General features: G+C 37.3%; 1 protein-coding gene across 3 annotated transcripts in view; it reads left to right on the top strand.

The window, feature by feature from the left end:
* Window positions 1–12,881, top strand: part of dlgap1a (discs, large homolog-associated protein 1a) — a gene marked incomplete at both ends in the record, with an annotated part of 69,039 nt that overhangs the window by 15,616 nt on the left and 40,542 nt on the right. For 2 of the 3 annotated variants that reach the window (XM_079818390.1, XM_079818389.1), the window contains 2 exons: window positions 7,998–8,175; window positions 9,200–9,437. In XM_079818390.1, coding sequence (XP_079674516.1) covers window positions 7,998–8,175; window positions 9,200–9,437 — 416 coding nt within the window. Of the gene's footprint in view, window positions 1–7,997; window positions 8,176–9,199; window positions 9,450–12,881 lie in introns of all 3 variants that reach the window. The other variant, XM_079818388.1, reaches the window with a different exon arrangement.

The raw sequence follows: 12,881 nt of genomic DNA, 5'->3' as shown, positions 1-12,881 counted from the left end.
AATAATTAGAAATGGCCAAATTGTCCCCTCCAATATTTGCAATTCTTGCACTGCTCTGCTGCACTTCATTATGCAGCGCTCTGTATGTTGCTGTTAGGATGACAAAAAGGCTTAAAAGTTAAATTTTAGTCTGGTTTGTCTCAGTGGTCTGGTCTAACAGCGCTCATCAATGTCAAAATGATTGAGATGGCCAATCAAATCAAAGTAGGCGGGGTTTACGTTCTTTTTTGGCTCATGCAGTGCACACACACAGACAAGCACGTCAATCTATCGCTTAATGCCGTTGCGGAGAGAGACTATTCTTTCCGGTGAAATCACAAAACATAATGCACACAAACGTGTCCATGCTCTTAATATACAATCATTGATGAGCATCTTTGATTTTAATGAAGAAGAAAAAAAACTAAATGAGAGTGGATCAGAACTTGGAACCTTTGACACGGTTTGCAAAAATTCCACCACTAGGGTTTTCAAATGTTTTACAGGTCTATGTATTTATTCACTAATGCGAAGAATCTCAAGACTAATAATATATTTGACGCAAATGATGCAAATATTGTTTGCCAAAAGACACAAAATGATTATTTCCCAACTAGAATTAGACCTAGAATTTTGTTCACTGTTCTGTTTCATGCTTTATAAAAATAAAAAAATTGCGCCCCCCCCCCCAATGTTCAAGACAATGTTACGGCCGTGAAGTTAAATAAAAGTAAGCATCAAAGTGTTTTATGTTGGCAACAGCTCTAACCATGTTCTTCTGCTTTGGCATCCAAAGCTTGGCATGTCTTAAAGAATGACTGTGCTTTAGCCACGTAATAGTCATCCAGATGGCCATCTAACAGCTTCAAATCCTCTGCCTGTCCAATGGCCATTTCAAAGCGTACCAGAGCTGTAGTCAACACCTTTAACACCTGCCAAACATGCAGATCTGTTACCATGTAGCTATAGAGAGTGATGAGTTTATTAACTATCTATCTGCTGTGCTGCACTCATCTCCCTATGGAGAGGTGCAGGGAAACTGTTTATTCCCCCTAAGATATTAATTTGTCTGGAACTTATAACTCTGTTCTTTCTATTTATCATTTATTTCAGCTGCTTTTTATGATAAGACATGTCATTTTTGTCAGCCTTTTGTCATTTTCCTGTGCTGCTCATGAACAATTTATTATATATTTTCTTAAGTCAAGTCACTTTTATTTATACAGCGCTTTATACAAGACAGATTGTTTCAAAGCCTCTTTACAGTGATAACAGGAAAATGATGCATTTCGGCTGTTGTTCAGCTGAAGTCAGTTCAGTGTTGATTCGGTTCTGTTGTAAAGATCATCAATTATTAAATTAGTTTGTTTCATCTACAAAGCAGTTCTGCAAAAAAGGATCATCATCCAGTTCAGTTCTCAGTACAGTCAGATCAATAATATTGTTGAATATTAAGTGTCCCCAACTAAGCAAGCCAGAGGAACCCAAACTCCATCAGGTGACAGAATGGAGAAAAAAACCCTTTGGAGAAACCAGGCTCAGTCAGGGGGCCGGATCTCCTCTGGCCATAGTAAACATAACATAATAAAACAGTTCCATACAAGTGGTGTTTTTTAAAGGGGTCATGAAATGAGAAATCAACTTTCCCTTGAGCTTTTGATATATAAAAGGTCATGGTAATATAAGAATATCCTGTAAGTTTCAGAGCTGAAAACTCCCATGTTAGTCAAAGAAAAGCTTTTATAGACACCAGGCCCAGCAAACGATCGATTTCAGAATATGCCAGGCTATGACGTCTGAGTGTAGTGAAGCACCGCCTAAACAGAAGAAGAACAACGCCTGATTCTGTAGCCCCGCCCACCGACTTGTGCCACTAACATTACACAGCTAAGAGCGGCATAGAGCTAAACAGCATCGAATTTCTAAGTAGTAAACATACCACATAAGCTTTTCGGATTCTGATTTTTAAGCATTCGGATTCCAATATTATGAATGCATGGATGAACTTTGTTTTTAAGGAATATCCAGCTCACGTGAGGAAGACATTGCACGTATGTTCAAGAGACTGGATTTGCAGACAGGATGAGATTACATGAACGAATGAAACGACACACTAGTGTGGGTAAAAAAAAAAAACAGATCGTTTGATATCTATGGATTATGTGTACGTGTCTAACAGAACAAACCTTAGCACGCTGTCACAGGCTGGAGAATCCTTTATTTGTGGTGTTCTTGGTTCATTACTGTCTTGATGTGCGTTGTTCACTCTCTTGACTCCATATTTGAAGGGCGTGCATGGGTGTACGGTTCGCGGTTATATTCATTGATCGGGCGGACCAAGTAACGTTAATAAAAAATATAATTCCAATCAATCGCGGGTGGATGTGAGATGAATCATTGTGTGATTATAGAGAATATAGCCTATTACTTATTCCTTATGATGTTTTTGAATGTAAAAACCACGCAAACGCAATAATTTGACCTTAGACAACAGTATAAAAAAATGTAAAACGCCAGTTCATGATCCCTTTAACTTCTCACTCTTTTGCACTCTAAAATAAATCCATAAAAATAGGGCACAATATACTGTATTAATTTGACGGAATTTTCCGTATTTATTTTTTACAGTTGTTTTACATGTATTTTGACCTTCATTGCATTGTGTTTTAGGGTTAACGGAAATGTCCGTAAAATTACTGGATTTATGGGTTAAGGCCCGTTCACACCAAGGACGATAACTATAACGATAAAGATATAGAGAAACTGTATCGTTGGAATCATTTTCAGAACAATTTTATCCAGCTGATGAACGATAAAAACATTGACGGCCAATCAGAATGCATCCTGCTGTTACGAGCTTGAGCATTTAAAGCGGCAGACAAGCACGCACTTAGAATAAACAGAATGATATCGTCTGCCCATGTGGACGCTGATATGGTTATCTTTATAGTTATTGTTCTTGGTGTGAACGGCCCTTTAGGGTTAGGGTTATAAGCTGCCAGTACTTTTTCTGTTATTTTACAGATATATTTTTTACAGTGTAGTGAGCAAAATATGCTTTAATGCAAATGGAGTCCAACGAATTTCCCTTTTTTTTCTTTTTTTACAGTAAATTGCTTTAAGAAAGCTTTTGCTAAGAACATAAATGTGATATACAGTAGCTTTTGCCTTGTAGATTGGAACATTATTCACCTTTAAATGAATAAAATCTCTGCGATTCAAATTGAAAATCCATTAGGGGCGTCAAAGACACACTGTTGTATAAATGAAATAATATCAAATGACTGCCACGTAGGATTTGAGAGATATCAGGTTTTATTTATAGTTTAAGCAAAGCTTTATCTTCAAAGTTGGCATTTGTGCCCTTTGACTATCACTCTGAACGGTTTTCTGTTCTTACTTTGGTTTAGTCCAGCTCTGAGCTCAGATTGATTGGGTTGGGCTGTTGTACCTACATGCCCTGCTTCCCCATAGGCACCTGACTCCTGTTAATTTAGGTCACCAGGCTTTTCTGTTACTACTGAGTAATGAGTGGCTAATCAGCCAGGGTACAGCCCTGCGCTAATTACCAACCTGCCGTATGACTTGGGGCACCTAGCACAGATTGACGGGCAGAACCCGGGCTGATATCCACACAGACACATTGAAGGGTACAAGATTAGATGGTCAGACAGATATGCTTCCCTCAGCGGAGATATCAGTCAGCATCTCCACGGTTACACAACACCATTATTCCTGCCGGCCAGGGGCCGAGTACGGATTTAATTAAGGAAGCACAATATGCCATGCCACTGCAGTGGCAAAGGTACAAGTAATTACTGTAATTAGCCCAGAGACTTCCTTAAAAGCTCTTACATTGTAAAACACCCACTCATATCGCTCCACTGAGGACTTGTAAGCAGCAGGACCTCAAACTCATCACTTATTCTGAGCATTAACTGATCTTCACCGATATATTTAGCAGCCCTAATATGCAGTATGAATGCGTCATTGTGGTTTTAAAGGGTCCAGCACATTACGGCACATGTGAGTACAGCGTGTGTGAGTGGGGGATAGTCTACGTTTAGGGAAGTCATTGTGGGGTTGCCATAGTAACAGATTTGTGCTGTAATACATCTTAAAAGGTTGGCTCAAATGGTCTGTAGGTGGGCTGAGTTTATTAAATCAATTGTTTGTTCTCATTATTGTATCTATTCTCATTACTTCTGTATTTCTGGAGTGTGATGTGCAGTGATCATTTTTACACTGTTTTTAGTGGCATAGTTTGTTTCTTTTGACAAATATCTAATACATTTATTCAGTATTACGTGACTAAATTTACTTATATATATTTTTCCCCTTCATTTTTAACTCACTAAAATGGCATCACATTTTAGTCAACCAAAAATAGAAAAAAACAAAGTAAAAAAATGTAATAAAGTAAATCAAACACACATGTTGGGTTTTAATGTTGTTTATGGGATTATGTAATTATGGGGACATTCCATAGACATTATGATTTTTTATTAAAAAAAAAAAAATAGAATATACAGTTTACAAACTGTATTCTATCCCTTACTCTAAACTTTAAACCTACCCAACACAGAAAACAAAAATAATCACTTTGAATGATTTATATGCTGTTTCCTCATGGGGACCAAAACATTTCGGATATTGCCATGTTACGACATACAGTACCGCTCAAAAGTTTGAAAACATTACTGTTTTTAATGTTTTTAAAAGAAGTCTCTTATGCTCGTCAAACCTGCATTGTGAAATATTATTAAAATTTAAAAGAGTGGTTTTCTATTTTAATATACTTAAAATATAACTTATTTCTGTGATGCAAAGCTGAATTTTCATGTGCATTACTCCAGTTTTCAGTGTCATATGATCCTTCAGAAATCATTCTAATATACTGATTTATTATTTATGTTGGAAACTGTTTTTTTTTATAACCTGTGATACTTTTATCTGGATACTTTGATGAATAAAAAGTAACAAAAAAGATAATTTATATTATTATTTAAAATAATAATAAAATAATAAATAAATAAAGTATTTTTTTTTTTTAAAGAAATTAATACTTTTATAAATGATGGATGTGTTAAATTGATAAAATAATAGTAAAGATTTATATTGCTAGAAATGTTTTTTATTTTGAATAAATGCTGTTCTTTTTGACTTTATTCATCAATGAATCCTGAAAAAGTATCATAGGTTCCAAAAAAGTTAAGCAGCACAACTGTTTCCCAACTGATTTTCAAATCTGCATATAACAATGATTTCTGAAGGATCATATGACACTGAAGACTGGAGTAATGACTGATTAAAATTCAGCTTTCCATCACAAATACATTATATTTTAAAGTATATTAAGATAGAAAACCATTATTTTTAAATTGTAATAATATTTCACAATATTACAGTTTTTTCTGAATTTTTGTAATCAAATAAATGCCGGCTTGATGAGCATAAGAGACTTCTTTCAAAAACATTAAAAATAGTAATGTTTCCATACTTTTGACCGGTACTGTATGTGTATATGTATGCATATATATATAATTGTGGTCAAAAGTTAATATACATACACCTTGCATATTATTAATTTTAAAGAGATATGATATTTTGCTGATTCTACGTGTAAACGGTTGACATATACATATATATATATATATATATATATATATATATATATATATATATATATATATATATATATATATATATATATATATATAGTGAAGTTCAATATTTGTCATGATGCACATTCTCACTTTCATCAAAGATGTTTTCTTCAGTAATTTTATTGGTGAGATTAACACTGCTGTCTTGTCAATCCTACATGTCAGACTGTGTAATTTATTTGCTTCAAATTCAGATTCATATCTGCTCAAGCTCTACAAAAGTGCTCCGAGATTCCTCCCTAAGCCCACTGGAAAGCCCAGACAAGGATTGGAGGATTTTGCAGATTTGTAATACTGTTCTGGCATTATGAGCGCTCATAAATATTTCATCTTGTGGAATTTCCTCAATCCCACATTTTGATGGTTTTATCTGTTTATTGACGAAGAAAAGCTTCAAATGCCAATGTTACATCTGCATGTGCAAGGGAGGTTTGTTTGCTTTTGCGCACTGTCGCAATCCTTCAAACCAACTAATGCCCTGATTATATGCCAGAGGACAGTGCTTTGACCTTTAACTTTGTTTATGATTAATAATAATAAGTGAGTGCTTGATGTCTGTATTTATAGACCTTGTTCTTTACATCAAGTAGGCCACTGCTTATTTTATAGTTCAGAACACTGAATAACTCACATGTACATTAGTCATCAGATACAATTCTGTATCTTTGTGAAGCATGAAAATGGACAGTCTTAGATGCCTTGGGGAGCTGCCACTGCAGCAGAAACTACGTGAGGCACAGCGCTGCATTGTGAATGGCTGACGTAATTATCAACCGCACGGCGACCAATCCGTTGAGACGACCGCAACAGTGAGGCGGAAACTTATCAGCTTATTCCGCAACAATGACATCATGCATAACCAGTTCCCCAAAGCCAGGTTCACCATGGGGGATGCGGCCCCCCCTTAGCACTTGTGAAGTTTAGACATTCTGCTTTCCAGTAGTGTAGGGAGATGCCCTGGGGCGCTTTGGAACGCACCGCTCTGTGAGGAGTTGTTGTGTTCACTTATGTATGTGTGAAGCCATGCAGATGGAGGGTGGGAAAACTACACCAATGTCGGAGCTCCTACTAATTCCCATACTGCTGATGCGGATGCAAGGTGTCTGCCTGTCAGCAAAGTGTCAGCGCGAGTCTCTGGTATGTGTGTGCTGGTCTGCGTTGGTGGCCTTAAGTGAGTTTAGCTGTTTCTCTCCTTGCCCATGTGCTGCACTCGCCCCACCTGCTTTATGCCTGAGTGACCTGAATGAACCATCCCTTTATCTATTTAAAGAGCCACATCCATAATGTAGGCTCCTGTGCGCTGGACACATGCTGGAATCCTGCATGAGCGTTTGATTTTCTCACGGCTTCCCCCGCACACCCTAATGAACGGACTTTGATTTGGAGCATGCCATCTAAATGCTTGGAGTACTCAACACGCGACGTTAAACAACATGCTACACATTTGATCGATTTAAATTATTTGTGGGTCTCAGTTTTGCCGAAAATAATTACCTTAGGCCTTATCTGTCGTCTTTGTTACTTTAAAGTGTGCTTTTTGCAAAATGTATTGTCTGTCTTTATTATCATTCATGGAAAAACTAAATTGTGTGCCTTTAACAGATCCAAGTACTATTTTGAGCTGTTTTCATAATACAGCACATTTATTTATTTAGTTATCTAATTATTTATATATTTAACTATCTAACACGTATAACAAATTAGAAATATCAAATATTTTTTATATAATGTCTCTATTCATTATAACATTAATATTTAAATATTAAATAAAAATACTAGAACAAGCAAAAATGTGATGAAAAATCTTAAATTTATTTTTGCATAATATTTTATATAATAATGAATATATTATTATACATAATGTATAATATTAAATACAAATATTTTATTTAATATAATGTCTCTATGAATTATAACATTAATTTCACCTTAACATTCAATATTAAACAAAAATACTAGAACAAACAAAATCTGTATTCATTTATTTTTGTGTAGTATTTTATATAACAATGTATATTATATATATATATATATATATATATATATATATATATATATATATATATATATATATATATATATATATATAGTACAAATAAATATACATTATACATATAACATTAAACAAAAATAAAATATTAAACCAAAATAAATGAATAAAGACTTTTCGCCACGTTTTTTTTTCTCAAGTATTTTTATTTACATATTAATTTTATAATATGCGTGCGTGCGTGCGTGTATTCAGTATATATTATAAACTGAATAGTGTGATTAAAACACTGTCAGTATTTTAATAAAAATACTTTCTCTCAACAAAAAATAAACATCTCTTGTGTTTTCCTGCATCCACAGGATCTCCTCAGAGCACTCTCCAAAGCTGCAGATCCGGAGTCACAGCTACTTGCGGGCGGTGAGTGAAGTTTCCATCAATAGGAGCCTGGACACCCTGGACCCCAAAGCTCTGCTAGCCTCTCCCCAATACCGCTCACGCAACGAGAGCTACATGAGGGCTATGAGCACCATCAGCCAGGTTTGTGCTCTCCCCCAAACACACCGTCATAGCGGGGTGCAGGGGGAGGAAGGTCATAATCAGCCCACATTAGTCCAACATGTCCAGTTAAAAACCATGAAACAGACATCCGATTCATCCACCGGGGAGATGAATTCGAGCCCTCGCCATAACAGTGTTCAATCACAGATATATTTCTAACCAACTAGCATGCTCCACGTTTCATAGAAGTGGGATGGCATTCATCACGCAGTTACTCATCCATCTTAGGCACACTTAGTCCCCGAGAACTGTTTTGTCATGCCTATTACAAAATGGCAAATATGACATCATTGCCATTTGGCGCCAGCGTTGACTGCTCTCTGATAGAAGATGGAAAAAACTACATTCACAAGGAATGCTTTGCCGTTAAATATTACCATTAAAAAGATTTAGACCTTCCTGTAAAGACTTTGTAGATGGCATATGACTGTTAACTTCACAGTTGGTAAATAAGAATGTGGCCCATATAGCTCTCATGGGTGATTGGGACAGAGTTTTGAGCTGTCGGCCTTGTCCAAAACACCCACCCTTTCTACATTCCTCCTCTCTCCACAATTGTACCCCATCACATCTTCATTAACCCCGTTCTCGTCCACCCTTAGTTTCTGTTAGGTACTATCCTAGTACTGTCTCACCATCTGTCAGTAAACCCCACTTGAGGATTTCCTCCGTGTTAGTGTGGCGTACACCTTCATTTACCCTGTAGAGCTGTCCTCCAAGCCTTACTGTGTTTCTTTTTTTTTATTGACTCTTCCTCCTCTTGCCACTGCCTTGTGTTTCTCACCTACTCCTAATGACTTCTCTGTAGTTTTTGGCTGTTTTCCCCCTTCTTTTGATTCTGCACCCCTATATATAACCCCGTGGTAAGTGGGACTTAAAGTTCATTTTACGGATGATACCCGCTCTTTTCTCTGAGCACTGCCTTGTCTGTTCCCCCTGACTGTTCTTTTCTAATTTTCTTTCTGTCTGTATCTCTCCTCTTTTCTCCTCTGCCTTCCTGCAGGTGAGTGAGGTGGAAGTTAACGGGCAGATTGAGGCAGTGTGTGAGAGTGTGTTCAGTGAGATGGAGTCGCAGGCCGTGGACGCCCTGGACCTGCCCGTGCCCGGATGCTTCCGCATGAGGAGTCACAGTTACGTGCGTGCCATCGACCAGGGCTGCTCGCAGGACGACGAGGGACCTTTGCTCCCGGCCTCCCCCCCGAGGACCACTACTACTGTCAGAACCATCCAGAGCAGCACAGGTCAGCCTGCAAGTGCACACTCCATCTGTCTTTCTATCTATATATCTATCAATCATACTTTTAATAACTCTTTTTTTTATTATCAAGCCTGTTCCACAGTTTAGCAACAGTAAGTTTGGGCTCTTAGGGAAGAACACAACTGCGGCAATGAGAAGGGAAGTTTCTCTAGACAGAATCAGGCACAATTATCATTTTACCTCGATTACCATGTTTTCATAATCGTTGGATTTAAAATCGTTGGATTTAAAAATCGCACAGCCCTGTACTTTCTGTCTTTTGTTCTGTCTATCTATCCTTCTGTCTCTTTCATTCTACACATCTCTCTTTGTCTGTCTATCAGTCATTCTGTGCCTATTGTTCTGTCTATCAGTCTGTCTACCCATCTATCTATCTGTCTGTCACTTGTCTGTCTTTTGATATGTTTGTCTGTTATTTTATCTGTCTATTGCTCTGTCCATCCATCTTTTGTCCTGCCATTTTACTGGTTTGTTGGTTCGTCTGTCGTTCTATCTGTGTAACTTTAGCTGCATTTCCACCGCGGGAACTATCCCCAGGAACTAGGGACTTTGGGGTGGTACTTCGACCACAGGAACCGGGCTCTATATAAACTTCCGGGTAAAAAATGTCCCCCTCAAAACGGCCCTGCTTGCGAGGTAGTACTTTTTCAAAGTTCAGGAACTTTCGGGGGTGGGACTTGGGTGCTGAACATGCTGATTGGTTGAGTTCATGAAGCATTTTATTTCAACCTATAAGTCTGTTGCGGTGCATATAGTAAGAGTTGTTTACTATTCGAATCAACAATGGAGTTTAAAAAATACGACTGATTATCCGACGACAAGGTTCAGGCTTTATTAAGTTTCTTTGTGGAGGACGAAATCCAGTGGGAGCTGCAAGTCGTGCGCTGTCTTACGTCACCGGACTAATCTTCCCAGTACTTTAGACCGCAATGGAAACGCAGACAGCAGCAGGTCTGGGGGAAAAAGAGTTCCTGGGAAAAAAGTTCCTGGGACAAATTGTTCCGGGTAATTTCAGTGGAAACAGGGCTTTTGTCTGCTGTTCTATCTATCTGTTATTCTGTCTGTCTGTCATTTTATCCATTCAACTTTGTGTCCATCCGTCCGTCTGTGTATCTGTCATTCTGTCTGTTGTTCTATATTTATACTTCTCTCTGTCATGTCATTCTATCCATCCATCCATATGTCTGTCTATCTATCTTTAAATTAACAGCTCGCTCTATCAGTAAATAAAACTCTCTTGCATGTATCAAGGAGGCTTTCAGCGGAAGAATCAATATTCATTTGTTGTTTTTCCTCTGTGGGTCACAACATGTTTATCCTCAGAAGCTTTGACAGGATGTGTCTGATTTGCCTTTCATTAGCACCGTGAGTCAATAACAGCAGTAATGGGGAACTGAATGATAAAGTGAATTTGAATCATTTAATCTGATGTATAGAGAGAGTAAATCATGCCATGTACTCTGAAAGTAGGCTCTCATGTTAATGTGCAACAAATTGAGTATCTTTATCATTTATACACATTTGCGAATGTAACTGCTGAGATTTGAAAATATATTACAAATAAGAGTCTGATTGTGAGATTTCAAGTGACCAACAGCGGTCCAGATGTCAGGCAGAATGTGTGAACTCAGTGTGACCTGTGTCTGCTTTTGCTCTGGGGTTTTCTTTAATCTGAAACCCCAGTGATCACTAATCCACCTCCAGCATTCGAACCCGGTTTGATTTCATCACAGTTGATGTCTTCATAAAAAAGTGCCCACAGTCTCTCAAAAAATGCAAGGCTTTTGTTTACTATTCAACTAATCCTACTGGTGAAGCCTGTCTGCTCTTAATAATATTATATTCCTCGTTTGAATGTAATTTGTAAAGCGCTATTTGCACATTCAGTCATGCCTTTGGTCGCTAGAATGCGTTTCTGCTGCTGGGTCCCCTAACGCTATTGGTGTGCTGTGTAACTGCCTATAGCTTTTGAAGATCTGATTACAGATCTATTGCCAGTAAAAATAAGATGCCAGTAGATTTTGACAAGGAATAATTTCTGCTGGGGGAAGGATTTGGATAAAGCAGCACTGCATAATACATCATATCATGAACAAGATGAACGATTATCAATGCATGAATCCAACTCACTCAGAATGCAAACAATTTCTAGCATGGTTTTTCACACTTTTTTATGAAATCAATGTACATTATGTGGATAGAAATAATCATATGTCACAGAGCCATTTATGTAATGTTGATTTTAAAAACGCATTGTTAGTTTGTTTGATAAAGCATTGTCTTAGCTTAGCTTAAATTAGCTTATTTAATTTTAGCAGAAGGTTGCAACATAAAAAAATGACAAATCAATATACAGTATGTACTCATGGGCGTAAATTTTATCTAACAGTTGGGGGGACAATAAACATAAAATTTCTCAAGGGCAATTTTTGAAGGGGACCCAAATAATACAGACAAAATTGTACTTGTAAGTATATTTGTGGCAATTTGGTGCACTGAAAAATGATCTCATGTCCATTTTTCTTGTCTGTGTAATTTTATCTTGCCAACAACACAAAGTAATAATTGTTTAAATATGAGTTATCATAGGTTCACCACACGGTAATATAATTATTAAATTATCTCCACATAGCAAAATCCAACACAGCGGTAGATTTACAATATTAGCCTAATATCAGTTCACACATAGGTTTATCACCGTGTTAGTTGTAGTGGGTGATTTACAACAAGCTACCAAAACAACAATCGCTAAAATATCGGACTTATAGAAAAATACATCGGTTATCATAATTTTTTGTCATTGCTAATTTATTAATAACTCAGCATTTGTCTGTTTTAAAGAGAAAAGAATCACTTCATCCGATGTTTAAAGTGAAAAAAATAGCCTTAACAGCTACTTACTGGAGTTCAACAACTACTAAAGAACTGTGTTCTCTCCCACCAGACTTGTGTGTGTGTGTGTAGGTGAGGTGCGAGGTGGACAAAACCACTGTGGGGCAAGAGAAGGGGGGGGGGGCTCAAAATGTTTAATGCTCATTAAACTTAAAACGCATTGTTGCCCCGTTTGCGTTTGTATTGTTTTACTACTTACACAATTATTTTAAGTATATATAATTATATTATTTACAATACACAATGTCGTTTTTAATTATATTTTTAGGGGGGGACAACCCTCAGATGAGGGGGGTCCTGACCCCCTCGACCCCCCGGGATTTACGTCTATGTATGTACTGTATGAAGCAGATCAGATACAGAACAGTGAAATGAGCATTAATGTCTCACTGACATCCACTAAAACTCAACTTCATTTTCTCACAAAACAAACTAAAGCTCCACTGAGATCTCACTGGACACTAGTTGCTGAAAATCACCAATTCTTACTGCAAATACTGAGTAACTTCCGGTTGTGGTGTCGCTGCAGGTCGCT

This window comes from Gobio gobio (genome assembly GCF_949357685.1).
Source record: "Gobio gobio genome assembly, chromosome: 6".
Lineage (NCBI taxonomy): Eukaryota > Metazoa > Chordata > Actinopteri > Cypriniformes > Gobionidae > Gobio > Gobio gobio.
This window is presented reverse-complemented; position numbering and strand designations above follow the sequence as displayed.